We start from the raw sequence: 23,107 nt of genomic DNA on the forward strand, positions 1-23,107 counted from the left end.
CGTGGGTGAGGGACGGGTCTGGGGGCAGGGTACGGAATCCAGACCTGGGTAAAGCCCAGGGGCTGGGTTGGGACAGGGGTATTGGGTAGAGATACCAGCCCCCGCCCCGTCAGTGTCAGCTCCCCATCCTCTCTCCAGTCAGTCCTCCCACAGACTCACGCGTGCACGCCCTCCTGGGGCTTTGTGCGCACGTGCTGGCACAAAAGCACCCTTCGTGCACACAGCCACTCAGAACGCCTTTGCACACAGGCACATGCACACTTGTGCACAGGCACTCGTGTGCTCGCACACGCCCTCTTGCATTTGCGCCCTCGTGCACACAGTCACATGTGCACGCACTTGTGCCTTTGCGCGCACACAGACCTACCCACAATACACGTGCTGGTGAATTTGCACACGCAGCCCCTCTCCTCCCCCGTTATTTCTCCCCACCCCTCATCATGGGGCTGGGAGGTGGGCCCTGCGAATGAGGCTGCAAAGGGAGCTGGCCAGTCCCATGTTGGTACCAGCCATGCGGTTGACAGATCAGGGCCCTGGATGGAGAGAGGATGGGGGTCCCCGAAGAGTTGGGAAAGGGGGGGGGAGGGCAGGGGATGCCCCAGCTCAGCTGGTACCAGTTCAGTTTGTTTCTGGGGGTGTCAGCAAAAGGCAGCGGGAGCTGAGCACACGGGCCCTCGGAGGGGGATGTTCCATTGGGGATCTCCCCCAGCTCTGTTTGCTCAAGGTCGCCCTGCGTCAGTGCTTGTATCTGTGTTTTGTTCACAGCAGCTACGCGTGCCGGGGGTGGGGGTGGGGTTGTGGCAGGGGGAGGGGGCCTTTGCCGACACCCTGTTTATCTGCTCTTGACTCTGTGCCATTCCTCCATAGCACGGGTGGAAACTGGCCACCCCCTCCCCTCTCAGCCCCCTGGCCTTCCTATCCAACCTGCTCTTCATCACCCCCTGCTGCCCTTCCCCCGCTCCCCTTTGCTGGACGGAACGTTGGTGGCCTGAAGGTTCTGGAATGTTCAGCCAAAGTTCCTTCCACTTTGGAAATGGCCAGGGGCAGCGGCGGCTCGAGGTGTGGGGGGATTCCAGAAGGCAGGGGCCATGGAGGGGGGCTGCTGGGGGGCGGATCAGCCAGGGCGAGGGCCAGGCTCTGGGTTCCTTCTCCATTTGGCAGCCCAATGCTAAACCTGCCCCTAAACATCCCCTTCCCCCTTAGCCAGCTGACCCTGCCACGTGCTGAGCTGCTCTGGGTACCCTCTGGCCGGGGTGCTGAGCTCTGAGCTGCCCTTATCTCCTTAAGGACATGAAGGGGTTGAGGGTTCTCAGCCCTTCAGGGGACGAAGCCATGGGCGTAGGGGGCCTGGCCTGTAGGGCTAGCAGGGGAGCCCATGCGTCGTAACGGGGAGTCCACGCCCGTGCAGCTGTCATGATATGGGGCCAGGGGCAGCCGCCAAGATCCGGTGCCCTCTGGGGCAGCCGTCATGATGTTCCACCCTCTCCTGGGAGTGCCGAACGCTCCCCTGGAGAAGGGGTGCAGCCCGGTGACATCCCTGGGGGCTCCCCCTTGGTAGGAGTGGAGCCATCACTTGGGAACCTACAGCCCGAGGCAGGGAGCGGGGACCAGCTTCCGTTCCTGCCGGCTTCCGCGCTGGAGATTGTTTCCTACCCCCGTGCTGGAGGGAGGCCGGGATCCTTGTGCACTGGCAGCGGGTTGTGCCTAGAACCCTGAGCTGCTGGTAAGGGCCCCATGGGTTTAATTACAAATGGCGATTGAAACTGACTAGTTGAACCTGACAGTTTGCAGTCAAGGTTCTTCAGTTTTCCTGCCTGAGTCTAGAAACTCAGTTTCAGCAGGAAACATGGCCAAGGTCTGAGAATGGGAAGGGGGGCAGGGTGGGAGCGGGGTCCCTGACCGCACCCCGTTGTGCCAGCAAATCCAGCTTGTGCCTCAGCCACAAGACACGATTCCTATGCGGCCGCAAAACTCTCCCACAGCCCAACTCGGTCGGTTTACATTGCAAATGGAGCAAAAATTTGTCCCCCCCCAAATGGGGACGGTTCCCAGGGGAAACCTCCCCTCCCCGCCAATCAGAGAAATGGTGGGTCTTGCACAGCACTCCCAATTGGGCCTGCACTGGGGGACTGAGTGGTGGGGGGAGGAGCTGCTCGGGGAGAGAGAACAAAACCCTTTATTTAAAGCACAAAATATCCAGATGCTTTTCAAACCAGGGCAAGGAAAAGGCTGAGTGTCTAGTGGGGTGGGGGAGGGCGGTTGTGGAGTGGATCCCAGAGCCAAAAGGTTCCTCTGTGTGGACTCCCTCCTCCCTTCAGCTGGGGGTGTGTGGAGCCCCCCGTGGATGTTTCTGTTCTCTGCAACTGAGCAACATCCTCATCTAGGCTAAATCAGCATCACTCCATTGAAATCACTGCTGGTTTACACCAGCTGCACTTAACTGGGCATGGTGGGGGTGGGGTGATCTTAGCACAGAGCCTTCGAATCCCATTGCCATCTGAACTGCCTACACACCCTTGGCTCAGCACATGCTAATGGCACCCAGCACCTTAGCCACTCAGTGCCACGCAGGGCCAGCCCCGTGGCTTATAAAACCAGCGTGGTGAGCGTGCAGGGGAAGCTCAGATTCGAGTGGCCAGGTGAGGGGTGAGCGAGATTTGTGCTAACAGCTGGCTATTAACTAACAGCCCCCGGGGGAGGAGGGAGCCAGACGTGTGCAAAATCAATAGGGTCTTCTGGGTGACCGAGTGAAAAGAATTTATGTTAATATATTTTATTTAATAAAAGCTAAAATCTGCAGTGTGCATCTTGCCTGTTAGCCAGATCTGTGTCTGCCTCAGTGCTCCCCTTGCCCCGTGTTGGTGTGTGTGTCATACGCCTGCATTGCTATTCCTTACCGCTCAGCGGGAAGGCCAGGTCCCCACAGGGCCTCCCCATGCCTCTTCTCTTTCTCACCTTCATCTGCGTCCCCTGAGCTGGAGCAGCCGGCTTGGCTAAGGCATTACCCTGGAGAGGCAAACCAGCTGGTATTTATTTTCTGTTTAACGGCACTGGGCAGAGCGCTGGCCCATCCGAGGCAAAGCTTTGCCGCTCCCCAGGAAGTGGGGCTGGCTGGTGGAGGCAGGGGCGGCTCCAGGCCCCAGCACGCCAAGCGCGTGCTTGGGGCGGCATGCCGCAGGGGGTGCTCTGCCGGTCGCCGGGAGGGCGGCAGGCAGGGTGCCTTCGGTGGCATGCCTGCGGAGGGTCTGCTGGTCCCGCGGCTTCGGTGGAGCCGTGGGACCATCAGACCCTCGGCAGGCACGCCTGCGGGAGGTCCACCGGAGCCGCGGGACCGGTGACCGGCAGAGCACCCACCCCCGCAGCATGCCGCCGTGCTTGGGGCGGTGAAATGTCTAGAGCCGCCCCTCGGTGGAGGCTTTGCCACAGTGACACAGAGGCAGGGGGACATGGCCGTATTGCAAACACCGTGTTGTGTTCCCCCTCATTCCTGGGGGTCAGGTTCCCCAGGGGGGTCAGACCTGGCAGAAAGGCTCAGCTTAGCAGTGGACTCTTTGCATGGCAACGCAACAGACTGGGAGCCAAGAGGTTGAGGTTCAAATCCCACCACGGATGCGAAGCTCAAGCAAGTACTGTTCTGTGCCTCGGTTTACCCATCTGTGACATGGGGATGATTGGGCCACCCCCCCCAGAGGAGGGTGCATGAGGGTTAATAAATAGTGTTAACGCACCACCCTGTTGGGGCTCTAAATTCGCAGCTATGCTGTAAAGGGCCCTCAGTATAAGGAGACCCCAGGCTGGAACACCTGCCGGCTGCTAACCAGTATTAATTGCAATGCTGCAAACAGGTGACAAAAGGCTGGAGTGGCGGCTCCCAAACCTACCAGCTGAGGAGTGCCACATGTTTGGGGCTGTTAGTGTCCTGCTTTTCCTAGCGGCGTTTGGGACGAAGCCTTGAAAGGTTCATATCACACAAGACATGGTCAGCTGCTGTTTCTAATCCTTTCCCCCCTCCCCCCCCCCCGCCACCCATCCAGGGGGCAGGTGCTGAACACCAGCCTTGCTTTTCCCCTTTAAGGCTCTCCTCTGGGGGGGCTGATTACTGGTTTAACCTTCACTAATTCTGCAAGGCTGCTGAATACAGACAAACCCCAGCGTTCTCGTGGGCTCTTACTCCCAGAAGGTGTTGCCCCAGTGTCACCCCATGGCGGGTGGGGGGGCCCTGCTCTGAGCAGTTGGGGCAGGGCCAGATGTCCTGCAGTGGGACTCAGCTGCTGCCTGGCATTTGAATCCTCTCCGACGGGGCATAGGCGACTCAGAGGAGCCCAGCTGGGCTAAGGGGACCACGGGAAAGGGGGTGGGTCGCTATCGATTGCCTTTCTGCCAGCTCTCCCTCTCCGCCAGCGCCCGCTCAGCCTCTAACGCTCGGACCGCGCTAACTGTGTGTACATATCTATTATACAGATCTGTATAGTAATTCTAATGTTGAGTGTTTCCTTGTTGGTGTTTAGTGTTAACTTATTTTGCCATTCAAAAAACAAAACAAAACAAAAAAAACCAGGCCTAGTGATGGGGGTGGAGGAAGGTTTGGAGGTTTTTTTGCTAAAATAAACAGTATTATTACTAGCCCCGGGTCTTCGCTTTAATGAAAAATAACAACTCTTTTGTAAAATGTTTTTTAACATGTCTTGAAATCTGTGGCTGGGGGACTTGGGGGGGGGCCTGGATGCCCCAGGAGCCTGACGCTGGCCCAGTCTCACTCGGGCTTGCACGTTATGCTGGCTTTGCCCACCCCTCTCTCTGTCGCAGCGACAAACCTGCCTTAAAGACACCTGCGCCTCTAAAAGGAGTCCCCCAATCCTGACTGTTCAGCCCTGGAACCTGCCTTAACTCCAGCCACCTGACAGCCAGGAACACCCCCCCCACCGCGACCCAGCCACAAAACCCAGCCAACTGCTTTGGGGCTTAGCAGGCCAGCTGCTCGTGGAGGTGCTGGCTGGCCCTGCTTTCCCCCAGGAGCGAGACGGGCAGGCCCAGCATTTCTAAGGGACTAGCTGTTTTTGCGGAAGCTCCTCTCTGGCCAGAATCCTGTCCAGTGACGGGCTCGCAGGGAGCACCAGATGTGGCCCTGGCATGGGGTTGGGGCCAGATTCTGCCATGCTCAGTGGCACTTTACTCCACAGCCTGGTCCCATCCATTGCAATGGGAACACAGCTGGTGGGAGTGGACCTGCCATGCTGGTGTGTCCCAGTGATCTGACCCCAAGGAGCTGCTCCCCTCCCCCCCGAACCTTACAGCTAGGTCAACTCAATGGGCCCATGCAGACACGGAGATCACCTGGCCCTGGGACCAGCAGGGGGGCAGCGCAGGTGTCCTAAAATGTGAATAATGCCACGTCTGGGAGGCTGTGGCTTTGATTTCCTTATTTGCACTGATTGTTTTTACATGCCCCCAACTTCCAGCACAGATCTTCACCCCCCCGCCCCGACTGCAGCCACAGCTCAAAAATACAGCCAGGAACTAGAGCCAACGGTTTAAAAGCTGAATGAAACAGAGTCTGCTTTGCGTTGTCCAGCCAAATCTGATGTACAAACAACAGTCCTTGTGCTAATGAGCAAATAAAAAATTATTGTCTTGACCATGACGTGTGTGTGTGTGTGTGTGTGTGAGACCATTGCTGCCTTTTCCGTGGGCCCAGCCCGGGGATTCACTAGGGGAGTGGGGGCTTGGTTGTGCCAGTTAATTCGGTAGCTTATAGACTGGCTCTGCCCATGCGTCCAGCTACTCCATGCGTGGACCGTGAGCCGTCTCAATTAATAGAACATACCACCAGCCCTGCAGCCCAAGGGTTCATTTAGCCCCGTCTCTGACAGTGCTGCTGCCAGATGAACAGATCAGGGCAATTATGGCGTGATCCATCCCCTGGCCTTCTGTCCCAGCTTCCGGCTGTCAGAGGTTTAGGGATACTCAGAGCAGGGGTTGCATCTCTACCGTCTTGGCCAACAGCTATTGATGGACCAATCCACCAGGAACTTGCCCTATTCGTTTTGAACCCAGTTATACTTTTGGCCTTCACAACATCCCTTGGCAATGAGTTCCACGGGTTGACAGTGTGTGAATCATAGAAGATCAGGGGTGGAAGGGACCTCAGGAGATCATCTAGTCCAACCCCAACTAAATCATCCCAGCCAGGGCTTTGTCAAGCCTGACCTTAAAAACCTCTAAGGCTGGAGATTCCACCTCCCCAAAAGGAAGTACTTCCCTTTGTTTGTTTTAAACCCGCTGCCTGTTAATTTCATGGGGTGACCCCTGATTTGTGTGTTGAGAAGGGATAAACAACACGCCCTTGTTCACTTTCTCTGCACCATTTACGATTTTATAGCCCTCTGTCCTACCCCCCTTAGTCATCTCTCTTCCAATTTCACAGGCCCAGTCTTTTCAATCTCTCCTTGTACGGAAGCTGTTCCAGACCCCTAATCAGCTGGCATTAGCCCCTGTGGCAGTGGGGGCAAGCACAAGCCTGAGGGGGTGGTGACTCACTGCTGAGATGCAGGGTGACCTTGGGGTCCTCGAGTCTGCTTTGGGGCAAGGAATCATTCACACTGTGGGTCCATGGAGCCTGCAGGGGCCCTGAGCTCAGCTGGGGCAGGGACCGTCTCTCTCCCTGGGTAGCTGTGCAGGCCTGATGGGGCCTTGATCTCACAGGGTGCCTCTAGGGCAGGACACAATGATGAAAGGGGAGAGGCAATTGGCAATGAGGTTACACCCCCCTCCACAGTGTGACTCCAAGCTGCCTAATGCACGCCTCAGCCCAGAACCACGTCTGATGTGCATGCAGGCGTTCTCATGACCCAGACAACCCGGGGACCCACTGTGTGGACACTGGACCCCCGTGGCATCCAGCGGTTCCTATGAAACAGGCCTTTCCTCATCTCTAGCATCTGTGACTCTTCCCAGCTGACGTGGTTGTGCACTTGGGGTGTTCCAAGTCCCTGCAGCACATGCCAAGCAGATCAGCCCTGTCCCTCCCTTGAGGCCGGGCCGCCTTCCAGAGCTCTCCTTGGGCAGGAGCGGCCTGTACGTCACCGGCCCCGAGTGCTGGTGCAGAATGACCAAGCAGAGCCGTGTGCCCAGGAGACGCTCCCGCCGTTTAGCAAATCAAAGGAACTAGGATAAAACAGCCACCAAAGCAAAACCCGGGCAAGGAGGGACGGCTGCAGCAGGAGGCAAAGGGACAAAGCTGGAAGGCACCAGGGAACGTGCCAAGGGAAAAGCGGCGGAGGCTGTGGCTGGAACAAGGCACGGCAGCCACATGGCTCCCACAGCCCTCGGATTCAGTCTGATTCGGATGCCCCTGAAAGCGCTCAGAGCCAGGCACTGCCCACCCGCGGGGCACTCTCTGGGGGCAGGGCCTGCCTCTTACAGGCTAAGGGTGGGGCTCAAGCCAAAGGGAGCCCAGTGTGACTGAGGCAATAAGCAGCCCCCCCAGCCCAGCAGGGGTTACAGATGTAACCACACCCCCAGCTGGGACCCCAGGCCCACAGCTCCAGCAGTAGCAGCAGCCAATCAACTCTCAGGCAGGAGCAGACCTGTGTATCTGGCTCAAGGGCTCAGCCGCTGGAGGACACCAAGGAGCCCCTTTTCCCACCAGCACTGAGGTATTTAGGGGGGCAGAGCAGAGGTGGGAGGCTTAACACCCCAGTAACGTGTTTCAGGGCTGCGGGTGGGGTGACTGGGAGCAGGAATTTGTTTCTGGTTCTAGGAGTGAAGCACCACTGGACATGGCCACAGCACAGATCAACCCCTGCATGTGCCTCAGTTTCCCCATCTTTCCAATCAGAGACGATTAGGATTGGAAGAGGCCTCAGGAGGTATCTAGTCCAACCCCCTGCTCAAAGCAAGACCAACCCCAACTAAATCATCCCAGCCGGGGCTTTGTCAAGCCTGACCTTAAAAACCTCTAAGGAAGGAGATTCCACCACCTCCCTAGGGAACCCAGTCCAATGCTTCACCACCCTCCTAGGGGGAAAGTTTTCCTAATATCCAACCTAAACCTCCCCCACTGCAACTTGAGACCATTGCTTCTTGTTCTGTCACCTGCCACCACTGAGTACAGCCGAGCTCCATCCTGCTATCAAATCCCCCCTCACTTCTCTTCTGCAGCCTAAACAAGCCCAGTTCCCTCAGCCTCTTGTGCCCCAGCTCCCAGACTCAATTCACTGACGGGGTAAAGCCACCGCAGAGAGCAGGGGGGAACAAGCCAGGAGGGTGGCAATGGCAGAAGCTGAGCGCCAGCTGCCTCACCCTTAACCCAACCCCCCAGGCTGCAGTCCCCTAGGTAAGGGGAGGAACATGTCCGAGAAGCACAAGCAGCACCGGGCTGAGCCCAAAACACTTGCCCAATCTGCATCCAATGTAGAGGGGGAACTTAGCCCAGAGAGAGCGGAGGGGGCTGGGGTGAGACAGGAGTGATCGGGGCAGCCAGGGTGGGTAATACAGGTTCTACCCCTGCCCCTCAACACCTCTGAAGAGCAGAGGTAGAACCTGTATTACCCACACTACATGCAGCCCCCTCCCTGCCAGGAGCCAGCAGCTCCAGGGGCCCTCCTCTCTGTTAGCCAGCCCTGGCAGTGCAAAGGGGCTGGGCCCTGCAGGCTGCCGGGAAAGGGGGTTTCAGGCTGTGAGAACAGAGGGGGAAAGGACCTGCTGCCAAGCCCAGGAGCCTCTTGGCTGAGAGCAGGGCAGGGGCAGTGTGAGCATGGGGGGGGGGGTGGCACACAGTAGGACACTGGGTAGGGCACCGTCACAGACACGGGAGCCTTGGTGGCTATTTCTGCCTGCCGCCGGCGGAGGTCCCCTGCCCTCTCACACATCAAAGCAGAAAAAGGGTGAGAGCAGGGGAGCCCTGGGCCCTGTGGGAAGGATGCTGCGCACAGTGGAGATATGTGGTGCTTTAGGAGGGACTGGCAGATGCAGGGCAGCAGGAGAAAGGTGCCCCCTTGCCCTGCCCCCATACCAGGGCTGTATGCCAGCAGGTAACCAGACTCAGCCCCGGCAGGAGTGGATCAGCCCTTAACCTGGCAGGCAGGTGCAGAGCCTGGCAAAGCCGGAAGGAGGGGCAGGGAAGTGGCAGGAAGTCCAAGGCAGAGTCTGCCTGTGCACCTGTTGCAACAGGAGTCTCCCAAAATAGGTTTTTACTAAGAGAAATACCAATGGCCAGAGCTCTCCCCTCTCCCCCTCGGGGGGCGGCCAGGGCCAGCGGCCGGTCTGTCTGTGTACGGCCATGCAGAGAAAAGGGGGCTGGGTGCACAGTGGTGCCTAGAAGCACCTGCCCGATGCTCAGTGGGCTGAAGCCGTGTGGCCGCTCTGCCCCCAAGCTGCCACAAGCCGAGTGGAGGCACAGGGCACTGCACGAGGGCCCAGTCCTGCTCCAGCCAGGACCACAACATCGACCTCAACAGGAGAGCACAGCCCACTCTGAAGCCAAGGGTGACAGCCAAGGAAAAGCTCCAAGCTGCTGAGTCTAGCGTGTTGTGGAAGAGACGCTCACAGACAGGCCCCCCCCCGCAGCTCAGGCCCCTCCAGCTCTCACTCAATTTTTTATTGCATTTATATATAATATATATTTAAACTTTTACAATAATTTTAACTTGATAACATCCAAGTTCAGTTTGGTTCGTTTGGTGTTTAATATATATAAAATTAGGCCTCTAAACAGTGACGGGGAACCTCCTGGCCACAGCTCCCAAAACAATAGATTTTTTTTAAAAGTAACAGAAAATTAAAGGACCTTCCTTTACTCCCCTCTCCACTAAGAGGCTGATCCTACCACCCTTCCTCTGGCAAATACCCTGGTAGGATTCCAGTGGAGGGAAGTTAAGGACAGCAAGATCAGGGCCCTAGCTAGCTATCCATCAAGGGGGGGCTGGAGAAAGGGTGAAAACCAAGTGCAAATCACTGATATGTACAAACTAGGCAAGCATCTCTTTGCAAACACCCCTGGGGTGGGGCAGGAAGTAGGCATGACGACAGGTTCTGCATGGGTGATCCAAACCACAAGCTTGGTGGAGACGTTCTAGATCAGGTGTTCCTTTCCTAGGAACCCCTGGGAGGGGGAAAATAATAAAACCAACACAGAAAGGGAAGGAAGGCCCCAGTTTGAGAGAAGCAGAGTCAGATCTCTCGGGGAAACCAAGCCGAGAGAAGCACGCGACCGTGCCCCTCAAAGCACAAGCTTGCAGAACGCCTCTCGGGCCCACGCCAACAGATCCAGGAGAGGAAGGGGGAAAAAACAAACAAAACAAAAAAAAACAACAACTCAACGCAGGCTGGAGAGAAGCTCTTGGGAAGAGGCATGCATGGCAGCCAAGCGCGCCCTCCTCCGGAAACATCTTCTAGTACCAAAAGAACACAGGCCTCTCCACAGGCCCCCTTCCTTCCTCCAGGCAGATCCACACGGGGAGACCAGGGGCTAATGCTCCGTCTCTCTCTCTCTGACACTCTGCCCCCTCCCCTTCCTGGCAAGGGCTCCTGAAGCCCCTAAAGCAAAGACGAGTCCAAAAGTGCATCTTGCTGAGCTGGTCGCCCCAGGGCCCACGGGGGGAGGAGGAGTTGGGGGTTCCTTAACATTCCAATAAAAAGCTGAAAGTGTTTGTTAGTAGAGATTTTTTTTTTTGTCTCCTCCCTTCACCCCACCCTTCCAAGGGCTTCTCCGGCCACGGTGGCCTCACGAAGGCATGCACTGCACCCGATCTGGCCCCTCCTCTTCGTCGTCCGAGGTGTCAGAGGAGCTGGGGGACTCGTCCGAGTCACCATCGGTTGCTCCGGGTTCTCTTCGGCGCTGTCAAGAAAGAACAGGATGTCAGCCCCGCCCCCTCAACCAGGCCCCGCCCCTTCAGCCCAGAGCTCCGAGCCCTTGGCAAGCAGCAAGTCCTACAGAGGGCAGCCGTAAACAAGCCAAGGAGGAGATGAGTCACAGGAGCTGGCTGGACCTTCCCATCCTCCTTAGACAGTTAATGGCAGAGCCAGGAATAGAACCTAGGAGTCCCAGCCCTGTGCTCTAGGCACTAGCCTACACTGCCTTCCAAAAGAAAGCGCATCCAGCTGTTACATGCCAGGAAATTCAGACCCAATCTCCTGGGAACAGAGTCCTGGCCAGACTCATGCCAGAGTATGGGAAAAGCACGTTAGTCTGGGAAAGCTAAGCAGAAAGGGGAGAGGGAGAGGATCAGCCATGTCAGAAACCACCTTGGTTCTTCTAGACTCTGCTCCCCACTAGCTGGAGCGAGACACCGACTGTACTGGTGACTCAGGAGGGAGCGGTGAGCTGGCGAATGCTCAGGTCCCTCCTTGTTAGTGTTGGTCAAGGACACCCCAGAAAGCCAAGGGGTGCAGGAGGGGCACATGCAAGCAGGACGGACACCTACCCTGTGATGACGTCTCTGTCGGAGATGGTGCATGAGGAACCACAGCATGTGGCTGTCAAACAGGTCAGTGTGGTGCAAACTGTCCTCGTCTCGCTCCCGCTTGTTCTTCTTGATCACCTAGAAATGAGAGCACCAGAGAGTGACCAGACAGCAGCGGCAGTGCAGAGATGTCACTGCCTGCCATCGCCCTAGCACCAGATCCAGCCTCTGTTTATTCTGCGACAGAGTTCGACCCACCAAGAGGACATCAGGAGTCAGCTTGAGCAACGTGATCCAGACAGACCATGCCAGGGAAGGCGAGCAGTCAGCAGGCCTGGCCTGCTCCAGTCAGCTAGTGCCAGTGCCCTTTGGGTGCCACCTAAGCCGTGGCTGGGATGGAAGTAGGCAGTGCCATAGGGCTGGGACTCTCCCTCCCAGGCTGAGGATGCTAGCCATTAGACCAGCGACACACACGGAGCTCCACCTCGGAGGTATCAACAGCACAGGGCAGGTCAGACTGGCCGTGAAAACACACCGCTGGAGACGCAGGGAACAGAACGGCTCTTGGAGCTGGAGCTTGTCAGACGTGCACAGTCCAGGAGCTCAGCTCAAACAGGGATCCGTGACCGAACGCAGTCAGGCCCTTCGGTTTTACCTGTCCCCTGAGCGACTGCACCTCCTGCAGTGAAGCCCCCACAGCACATGGATGCTGATGAGCACTAGTTCCTCAACCTCCCAGGCCATCTCAGCGGTTTGGCTGGGAGATTTCCCAAAACACTCCCCAGGTGCTGCTGCTTTCTGTAACCTGACTTGGTAGCTACTTCGCCGTCGCCCTCGATACTGACTAAAGGGACTGAGACATCCTAATGTGACAGACACCGGGGCAGATGGTGATTTGGAAGGCAAAGGGGTCACTTAAGAGATGACAGAAGTGACGGGGATGGATCACTTGATTCCCTGTTCTGTTCACTCCCTCTGGGGCACCTGGCATTGGCCAGTGTCGGGAGACATGACACTGGGCTGGATGGACCTTTGGTCTGACCCAGTAGGGCCGTTCTTATGACAATTCATCCCAAGAGCCAGACAAGCAGCACACTGGCACCCAGAGGCCTAGACAGCACTAGTTCGCGCCAGCTCTCACCTCCTTCAGTCCGGCGAGCTCAGTGGGCGCCTCCGCGGTCGGTGCCCAGATCTTGACATCGTGATCCAGCCCGCTGGTGGCCAGGACAGGAAGGTGAGGGTGAGGCTCCAGGCAGTTTACCTGCAATGGAAACAATCTTGCAGTGAGCGCGAGCTCACTGGACAGCCAGCCCGGCGGGCAGGTGAGGCACAGGACTAGGCACGGATCAACCCAGCACACTGTATACTGGAGATGGCCCCAAGGCACAGAACCCCCAGGTCTACTCTTGGCTCTGCCGCTGGCTCACTGATCGTGGACAAAATCACTTCCACTCTGTGACTCGGCTTCCTGCCCTGTAAGCTGGGGACAGCACCACTCAACACGCCGCACCACGGAAAGCGCTTTGAGATCTACAGAGAATCGCTAAGTATTTTGCGCTGTGCTGAGCACACTCATAGGCAGAATGAGCCCCACAATTACAGTCGAAGAACTAGAGTCTACTGCCACCCATGCTACAACCTTGCCCCATGACCCTGGCCTCTATGCCTCAGTTTCTCCATCTGTCCTACCTTAGAGCAGCATGAAGCTGGAGTCATTAATGGTTTGTCGAGTGCTGAAGACAAGGGAAGTGCCTGAGTTCTCAGCCCTACACAGGCATAACAAAGTTATTCGCTCGCTGCAGCACAGAGCTGTAGCTGGCTGACTCACACGCCTGGTGCGCTGTACCAAGGCTGTGTCACCGCACTTGATTAGCAAAAAGAGATGCTGAACCAGCTGCTCCTGATGTGGGAAGCAGCAAAAGGCTGCTCTGACTTTCTACTGGGATTAGTCAACTGCCATCGTGAAAATTATTTCTAACACACCACCATAAAAGAGGCCACCCCCCCTCCATCGGGGAAGCCGCCACCACTTGTGGAGCTCGGCTTCAGACCCATTCCACGGGGAAGTCTGTAGTGAAGGAGGAGGTCTACTTTCTCCTAGAGCTGCTCTAGCTGAGAGTAATGAACTCACATTTCCAGACAGTGCACCTAAAAAAAAAGGGGAGGCGGCAGACAGAGGCGAGCGAGAAAGCGAGTGCTCAAGGGGAGTTAATGCTCGCCAATTAAGCTGTACCCGAACTGTTTGGTACATCTTAAATAATTCATAAGACGACTGAATTCAGCCGAGCAGGCATCCGAGATCGCACGTTCCGCGAGTCTGATGTGGTGACAAAGGAGGGGAAAGCTAAAACCCAGAGGAGAATATTCAACACGCCAGTGAATTAGCTCAAGAACAGGGGAGGCGAAGTACACACTGAATAGCAAATTGAAGTGTAAAAAGGCAAAGCTTAATAGTTTCATGCAAGTTGCTTGGAAACGAGTCTTCAGCCCAGATCAGTGGATTCAAAATTAGGCTACATGGAGACAGCAAAAAAAATCTGCTTATTAGATGGTTAGCTTAACCCTAAGTGTTGAATACAGAGTACGTCCAATACTAGCTAAAAAGCGGACCCAGCATTTTAGTCTAGACGCAGCGGTGTAGCGAGAACCCCTCATTCAGTGCAAGTGACAGACGGGTCTAACTAAACAGCAGTGCTGACCAGACGAGTGTTGCTAGCTAGTATATTGGAAAAAGCTGAGGTGCGCAAGGCAAGGGCTAGACGGAAGAAAGGCAAAGCTCAGCTACAATAGGATTTGCTTTACCCAACAGCTTCATTCGGATTCAGAATCCACTACGCACCCACTGAACACACGCCTGCGTGACTACAGGATCAACCATGGCTGTAACACTATACAATCCACAGCCAGCCGGCTGACCGGGAGCCTGCCACTATGCACAGGCAAGTCGTGAAAGCGACAACCAAGGCTCCACTTTCCAAACAAGTAGAAGCTCGTTCTAATAACACGCACCTCCCGAGATCTCAGAGTGCAGTAATGAGCTGGTATTGACCAGGAAGGACGAGAAATGGATACCAGCACATTCACTACAAGGGCTGATCTCTGAAATGCATTCACAGTCAGCCCATTGAAAACACAGGTTTTGTGTTTCAGTGAAATCAGACACCTGAAGTAGACCTTCACACACAGGAAAAAGCACCTCTTATTTTGCATCACTCCTATGATTTACTAGCGCTGTAATTACAGCGCTAGTATTACCGGTAATAAAACACCTGACATGAATAACAAGCCAGTTTTATCAGAGAGACTTTTTTGATTAAGCTTCCGTGATAAGTCAGACAGCGTTTCAAACACACGGTCAGGATTCAACGTTTCTAGGAGTATTTCAATACACAGTATTTTCCTGACAGCAAAATGTATTCTGCCAAAGAACAGTGTTCACAGGCAGAAAGTCTATCACTTAGGACACTTAATACAAGCCTTGAGAAGGCACGAGAAAGAGCCTTGTAGGGAATAATCCTGTGCAGACGGAGGAGAAATGAGCCTGCCCTCCATCCCGTCCACCTGATTCAACTGCATGGCCTTGACCTACATGGGTTCTGTACCTTCTCCAGCATCTCACAGGTCAACTCTTAGGACATGTGACCTCAATGAATCTGAAGTGACTGGCTCAGCTAGTGCACATGAAAATCGTTGCTTATGGCACATACAGAGGGCTCTGACAAGTCACCCCGCCCCGCCCCCTCCCCTTGTGCATTTCGAGAGCCATCGAGGAGCAAAGAATGTATTGTTTGGGATACACGGTGCTGGAGGCCCAGTCAGACACAGAAAACAGAGGCCTGAACCATAAACCCTGAAATGCGTTCCAGCTCCGTAGCTGGCTAAGCCAGCCAGAGCATAAGGCAGGAGAGATCAGTTTTCAAAACCCTTGTATCTGCACTTACTCCCCAGAATGCCCATGAGCAGGAATGACTGGGGGAGGGAAGAACAATGGACAAGGGAGCTACGGGGAAAGCGAGACGCACTCCTGTCTCCCACAGCTAGCTGCTGCTCCAGTGTCTCAGCACCATTCGCTAGCTGGCTGGATTCCTAGCCAATAAACCCCACCTGGAGAAGAGCAAGTGTCTGAGGCCAATACAAAGCAATATGGCGGGTTTGCCGCACTGAGAAAGGGGAGTTTAGCTACAGCCCGCTGGACTAGTCACCCCTCTGTAGTGCTGTTATCCCTGGAGGTCTGGCTTTAGCTCAATATACGACTTGTGGCCACTGCCAAACAAACACTGAGTGAGCTGTTCTGATCAGCTCCTGGTAATAAAACTCCTACAACACCCAGCCTCTCTCACTGCACCTCACAATATAACGGCACAAGGTCACCTTCCTCCCCTGGAAAGCCAAATTTAAAATATCTTTGCCAAGGACCACAGCAGAACTCTGACGGGGGACCCAAGGAAACAACTGGAAGGCAGGATACCACTTCCCTTCACCATCCTGAGGCCTTCTCCCTCAGCAGAAGGTCTCACCATCCAAAGGGCCAGACTGAAAAGATACCCAGGACAAGGCAGGCAGCCTAGTGCAGGGACAAAATCATGGAGCTAGGAACCTGGATTCCTGGATTCTAGTCTTGGTTCTGGCACTGACTGACTGTGGGACCCTGGACAAGTCACTTCTCTCCTTGCTGGAGCTTATCCCTTTGTAAAATGGATATAACATATACCTCAAGAGAGATCTTGGGAGACAATGTTAAAGCACAGTTCTGAGGAGAGGTGCTATCTATTGTAAAGCATCCATAATCTACGCAGGTTGGGTGTGTATTTTCGGGCTTTTAGCCGCTAGTTCGGAAGTGTTGCTGGGTGCCATCACAGCCCGATGGCTGTTATCCTCTTGTGCCGTTACTTTGTAATCTACTTACAAATCTGCCTTTCAGAGTCTTAGCTGGAGAGGGGCTGCCCAACAGTATCTGCTCAGCACCAGTTCTCATTGCCATTATAATCCAGCTCTACAAGACCAGCAAATTAGCATCGCTCTTGGCTCTGGATGGGAGTCCTAGGCCAGGCTCCAGCAGGAGCCATGATCAGATCCCCAAGGAATTTTAGGGAGAATAAAGAATGCAGGAAGCAGAAGACTCCCAGAACTAGATCTCTGGGCCATTGATCCTGTGTGGTGCTGTCACATCTTAGGCTCACCGCGAGGATGCAGTAGGCAAAAAACCACCAGTCTCCTCAGCTTTCATACTGCTACCACCAGATGCAGCTCCCAGCACAGTGCAAGGTCAGTGGTGCTGGAGACCACAGGGGCCTGAGCAGCACTGGGGTGGAACTGGACAGCCATGAAATCTGTCTCCTGGTGCTAACAGGGTCAGTGCACCAGAACACACTGCTGAATGGATGGGGGGTGGGGAGTGGGTTCCACAAAGGCAAAGGGAGGTGGTGAACAGCAGCCCAGGAAGCTACAGCTGGTAAGGGCAGCGAAGTAGCCAGGAGGATAAGCTGTGACACTGAAGCTCATGGGAAGGGCAGCAATTGCCTTGTTAAAGGAGCTGCTTTCGGAGGTTCTAGTTACATGGGGTCTTTGGTGTGGAAAGTCACCAAGATGCTGATCAAGCCTCAGCGGCCTGCGTGTCTGCGACTCATCCAAGCTGACACAGCAAAATCTGTGACAGAGCTGAAAACAGGACCCGGCCTGCTCCCCAGCCCCCACTACCCACCAGGAATATCCAGGATCTCAACACTACGCAGCAGCTCCCGTTGAGACGGCCACACTGGATTCTGCTCTTCAGTGCCAGGTTCGGCTGCTTGGGCTCAGAGCTGAAGGGAGAAGAAGCACGTAGGAGGCCGGTTACCACGTCACGGGGTGAACACACTCTCCAGTGTTAAGCCCAAGGGGCCAGTTGTAGCAGCCTGCCTAAGACTGTGTCCACAAGCTACACAGGCCAGAGTGAAGAGAAGACTGGTCCTGCCTCCACCCCCTTCTCACTAAGGATTAGGATGGCAGCTGCACAGCGCTTCAAGGTCAGTATATTCACATCATCATGAGGGTGTTTATACTGAAGCCACCACCTGTGACAATCTGGTCAACTGTCCTTGTAGCCAAAACAGCAAAGAGTTTCTCTGATGGGGTAAAAATGACCAATGAAACCTTGTGAAAGGGTCACTCTCGTATCCGGGTATAAGGGCAGATGTAAAATTGGTGCCTGGAACGTTCGAATATTCAAACAGCTAAAGCCGTCCTCCCCGTGCAGCTGCACAGCCTGATTGGAGATATCCGCACGCTGGATGGGACACTGAAAAGTTTTGTTGGCAAGCCGATGGGCAGCTCCAGCCAGGGGTGGCTGTTGTACTTTCACCCAATGGGCACTGCAGGACTGGCAAGTGATTAATGAGCGACTTAGCAGCATCTGATCGCGCACCAACAGTGGGCATCTTACCATCACTGCAGCGTATGGTCCCACGAACACCAAGACCAACAATGAGTGAGATCGAAGTTTTACAGTCTGAGAAGAGCTGTCACCATGACTTCAGAGCACAGCTAGGAAAGAACAATGACACACGGGCAAGTACGCTCAGGAAGTCTGGTATTGGGCAGAAGAACAGGAACAGGCAGCGACGCTGGAATCTGCAGCTGCCAATGACAGTGTGATCTCTCACTTGCTCTTCTATCACCCAGCAATTCACAGGCTGAGCTACTACAGCCCAGATGGTTTCATCAGCACTGCTCCCGATCGTGTCCACCAACAGTTAACAAGCTCAATGGTCATGGATGTGCGAGTTTGCAAAGATGCTGCAACTCTGACACTGACCATTGACTTTTGGCTGGCAAAAGTATGCCTCTGACTTCAAAGACCACAACGGATAGGCCACAATTAGTCTGATTCAACCGAAAGCTCTCACTGCAACCAAGCTATCAGATGGCTCTCTGTTCTTAACTGCCTAAGGCCATCAAAGCGTTAGAGACCAAGGTCTCACTCCTTCTGTCATCTGATGAGGAATGACGTTGTTTCAAGCCATCAGCGCTGACTGCTGCTGCTCAGTGCTAGGGCCTCAGCCCTTCAATCATTATCCCTGGATCAGTGAGGAAATGCTCAAGACAGTCGTAGCTAAGAACAAAACAGAGGCTACAAAAGCAAAGCCGAATGCGTTTGACTTCCGAATGTCATGTCATTCCATCAGAAAGATCAGGAATGCTGGTGGTTGACTCAGGCAGCCAGTTTGGAACAAGCTGCCACCAGGCATGATCGCCACGCCCTCTATTCAATTTGTGGTATTTTGAGGAGGTGGCAGCACTGGCTTGTCCAGAAGGATTGGGATGAAAGCATCAGACCGAGCCTTCCGAATCAGCTGCTTTGACAGGAAGATCATTTCAAGATGCTCCTTGATTGTCTGCTGCTCACAGTCCCTCTTCAATTTGAAGAGGGGCAGAAAGCTCTGGGAGGGTCTCCTTCCTTCAGCCAAGAAGAGATCCGGATCACAATCCACAGGCTGAAGCGTGGGAAGGGACCAGGTGTTTGCAATATCATCCCTGAGTTGCAAGAGCATTGTACTGTGGCTGCATAGGCTGTTCCAGACCACCTGCTGCACTAATATTCCCAATGACTGAAAGAAAAGAGCAATGAGGTATTAAGCTGTTGTCGGACCCAGGGAAAGTCTTCGCTTCCACATTAAGGTCTGGAATCAACGATGCACTTCGTGGCAAAGGCCGGGATACTCAGCATGGCTTTAGACCTGGTGGTTCTGCTCTCGACCAGAACTTCGCCTTGAGGCAGCTTTTGGAGAGGATGGCTCAGTTTAATAAGCCGTGTGCCGCACTTTTTTATAGACTTCCATCTGGCCTCTGATTCCGTGCATTGAGCAAGCGTGTGGGATCTGATGAGGTGTCTAGGCATTCCTGGGAAGACAGAGCCATTATCAGAAGAGCTCTATAATGGAACAGAAAGCGGTGTTTGCGTCAATGTTGTGCATCTCCACGGGAGTTCGCAAGGCTGGGTTCTGTAACCATTCTTGTTCAGTATCAGCCTTGATTGGCTGATGGATAAGCTGAGGAGCAGCTATTGGTGGCACAGAGTGCTGAATGCCATTGTACGTCAAGGTCTTGACTACACTGCTGACATAGTCCAGCTGGTGCAGTTGGGTGGATCGCTGTAGCTGATGGCTGATCCGGTTGGGCGAGAAGCAGTGTGCATTACTTGGGTTATCAATCCAGGTAAGATGAAGTCCCCAGCTATTACCATCAAGCAGCATCCAGCTCCAGATTCCAACCAGCTCTGTCGTAATCAGTCTATGGCAACTCTCAGATACGTCGGTTGCGTTGGAGGATGGTGGAAAGATGTGGACACTTGTACAGCAGCAGCTGCCGCTGCCATGTTTTGGGCCTTTCAGAGGCCTCTGCAGGGATGATGTGCACCTAACTTGCCATGAAGCTGTGAATCTACAGAACCATCAACTTAACTTAAGGAAATGAAACGTGTGCCGAGGAAGGCTGAAGAACACCAGGCTGGTATTTTCAATTCTTGTCGTGTTTGCAAGCTGCTCCATATTAAATGGCAGGACAAGATCAGCAGTGAGGATATTTAAAGCTGAACACAGAAGCCATCTTCATCAGCACTGGTTCTGTTTCCATGGCTTTCTTGGTATGGACGTATTAGAATGGAAGGTCAACAAATTCCAAAGCGTGTTTACCCAGGAATGCCACGGAAAAGGCCTGCAATCACATGGCACCAACCATTCTGATGGCACAGTAAGAATGCCAGAGACGGCCTTAAATGGAAGGTCCAGCCAGACCACTGTAATGACCTAGAGAGAAATCAATATCCATGGGGCAGCACCATCGATAGCAGCGAAGGGTTGAGGGAGTCTGCATATTTGTAAGACAGAAGGCAACAGAGGGCTGCCCAGCTCTGTAAGAGATCCTTGGGGAGAAGATGCTATACAACTGCAGAGTATTACTATGTGGGTCTCACACCAGCAGCCTAGCAGCGAAGACAATACCCAACGACCTAGGATAAATTAGGCCAGTGCAGTAAAGTTAGGGGCAGTCAAAGCAACAGGGAGAGAAGGTGAAAGATCCCTTGTAATTTACAGCCTCAAAGCCGGATTAGAGGTTCTCAGGACTTTCTGCCCTGCTGGTGAACAAACACTGACAAGCCCCCAGCTGGGCAGGAGCTCAGAGCAATTCGTTGGCCAAGACAGTGCTAACTGGTAGCAGAGGAAAGACCATTTATAAACAGAGTTGGTTCAGCATTGGAGCAAATAGTTCAGAGCTCCTGGCAGGAGCAGATTAAGGCTCAAGATGGACAGACCAACAAAAATCACAGGAGCTTCCAACCATGGTCACGTAGGTTTTGGGGTTTGTTTTTTGCAGGGCGGGCGGGGGAGTGGGTGGGTGCGGTGCAGTGCACTGGGCACCTTTGCTGCTAGAAACATGGTGTAGCTAGAGGAGCTCTGGGAAAGAATTCTGGAGCCCTGTTCAAAATACAGAACCCAGAGAATCCACTGTGCTCTGCATGCTCAGAGCTCTATAATTAAGTGCTGATGAACGGTGCTAGATTGAAAGCTCCCGGGAAGTGACCTGGAGGGTCGTTCTAGGCTGTCACTGCTAAGACTGGCACTAACTGCCCCTTGTTGCCATTCCTATTCAAGTACCACTACCAACCCGCTCCCTGCACGTACAATGCAGCAAGATAGATCTGAAGTCCCCAGTAGGAACCTTAACCATCAGCAGAAGCCGCACCATGCTCGGGAGAATCACCAATGGAAGGAATGCAGTAGTGGCGACCCAGCCAGGAACGAGCCTGTGTGTCGACTACAGACTCCTCCATAGCTAGGGCATCTGGCACTGTGCGGCAATGCACAGTTTGAGCTCCAAAGCCTGGTATCAGCCCCAAGTCCCTGGTTGCTCAGGCTCAGTCCTCTACTGGACCAGTTATGGACCCTTCCTACCTCGGCTCGGAGGCACAGCGAAGACATGCTAATAAACTTGTATCGTGAGCTGGGACTGAATGACTGAGCCCAACGGGGCACAGTGTTTATCTGCAATCACAGCAATTTGCTACGCCCAGGGAACAGGAACTTGCTCCTAGCTGCTGCTGCCTTGCTCATTGACGCCACCGCTGGCAATTGCACGGCCAGATGGAGAATGTTTGTTGCTGGTGGTGAGGTACAGCCAGGATTCCAACGCTCCCTGGAACAATTTTGCTCTGAAAATTGCATGTTTTCTTGAGCGGTTCCCAGTGACCCATGGTTAAACCACAGGATAAATAATAATGTAGCTGTAAATGCAGCTCTACTAACCTGCCTCTGAAACAGAACCCACGGACAGAGATGAGTTTAATGCCTTTTAGGCAGAGCTGCGCAGGGTGGCTATTGGGCATTAGGGCGGAGATATTTCTCATACTCCTGGTTGGTGACAGCGCCCAGGTAAGTCTCTCTAAGTGTAGTTACCTTGATTACTATCGGTTACGCAACTTCGAAATATTTCTGACTTTCCCCCACTGATGCAGTTGCATGTCACTCCGCTTGACTGCAGTAACCTTATCTCTCACCGAGCCCATGCACGAGCCCAGCACAGCTGTCTGCGTTGCCATCACCACCGAGATGGCTGAAATACCAGTCTGCCAACCCCTGCTTTAAATCATCCTATACCAGTGATTGACAAGCTTCAGGTAATTTCTGGACACTGCCACCACGATCAACTCAAGAGTACTTGGTTTGGCGTTTATCAGGAGCATAGGGAGAGAATGAGTCTTTTCCCTACCTAGCTGCTCTAGTGCATCGTGCCACAAGGTAATGTCAGTTCAGAAGCAGAGCTGATGGACTCTTGGGAGAGCTTCTGTCAGATGCTACGCACGACATGGCCTGGGGGAAGGGAACGCTACTCAGTGACTCACAAGACTCTAGCAAGGGAAAGGGCGATTACAAGGGCAACAAAAGTGATTAACAGTATGAAACAGCTTCCATATGAGGGGAGATTAAGAAGAATGGGACTGTTCAGCCTGGAAAAAAAAAAAAAGAGATGACTAAGGGGGGAGAGGACTGAGGGCTAGAAAATCGTGAACGGTGTGAAGAAAGTAAGTAAGTGTTATTTACATCTTCACATAACACAAGAACCAGGGGTCACCAAATGAAATTAACAGGCAACAGGTTTAAAACAAACATGAGGATTGTACTTCACACCACGTACAATCAAGCTGTGGAACTGGTTGCCAGGGGATGTTGTGAAGGCCAAGACTATAACTGGGTTCAAAAAATTAGGCAAGTTCATGGAGTCCATCAATAGCCATTAGCCAAGATGGTCAGGGACGCAACCCCATGCTCTGAGGGTCCCTAGCCTCAGGCTGCCAGTGCTGGGAATGGGCGACAGGGGATGGATCACTTGACGATTACCTGCTCTGTTCACTCCTTCTGAAGCACATGGCATTGGCCTCTGTCGGATATGGGGCTAACTGGAACATTAGTCTACCCAGTATGGCCATTCTTATGCAGAGGGTCAAGGAGCTGCATTTACTGTTAAAATTGGCATTTCTACAAAGATCTCAGAGTGCTTCACAAAAGTGGACAAATTCCCCATTGCAGACCCATGGGAGTGCCTTGTACATCAGTAGCAGAATTAGCTATAAAACCCAGATCTCCCAATTCCCATTCTGCCCTCTCCACTAAGAAGAGAAGCCATGAGTCACAACTCCCAGCTTGCTATCTAAAGCGGTGGGAGCCCAAAGG

General features: G+C 54.0%; 1 protein-coding gene across 3 annotated transcripts in view; it reads right to left on the bottom strand.

Moving 5' to 3' along the window:
- Positions 1-10,227: 10,227 nt before the first annotated feature.
- The window catches only part of DCAF8 (DDB1 and CUL4 associated factor 8), a 46,173-nt gene continuing 33,293 nt past the window's right edge, over positions 10,228-23,107 (bottom strand). For all 3 annotated transcript variants that reach the window (XM_039512301.1, XM_039512300.1, XM_039512303.1), the window contains exons 12-14: positions 12,544-12,663; positions 11,424-11,540; positions 10,228-10,837 (exon numbers count right to left, since the gene is read on the bottom strand). In XM_039512301.1, coding sequence (XP_039368235.1) covers positions 10,724-10,837; positions 11,424-11,540; positions 12,544-12,663 — 351 coding nt within the window. In that variant the 3' untranslated portion in view covers positions 10,228-10,723. The remainder of the gene's footprint in view (positions 10,838-11,423; positions 11,541-12,543; positions 12,664-23,107) is intronic.

Source organism: Mauremys reevesii, linkage group 24 (genome assembly GCF_016161935.1).
Source record: "Mauremys reevesii isolate NIE-2019 linkage group 24, ASM1616193v1, whole genome shotgun sequence".
Classification (NCBI taxonomy): domain Eukaryota; kingdom Metazoa; phylum Chordata; order Testudines; family Geoemydidae; genus Mauremys; species Mauremys reevesii.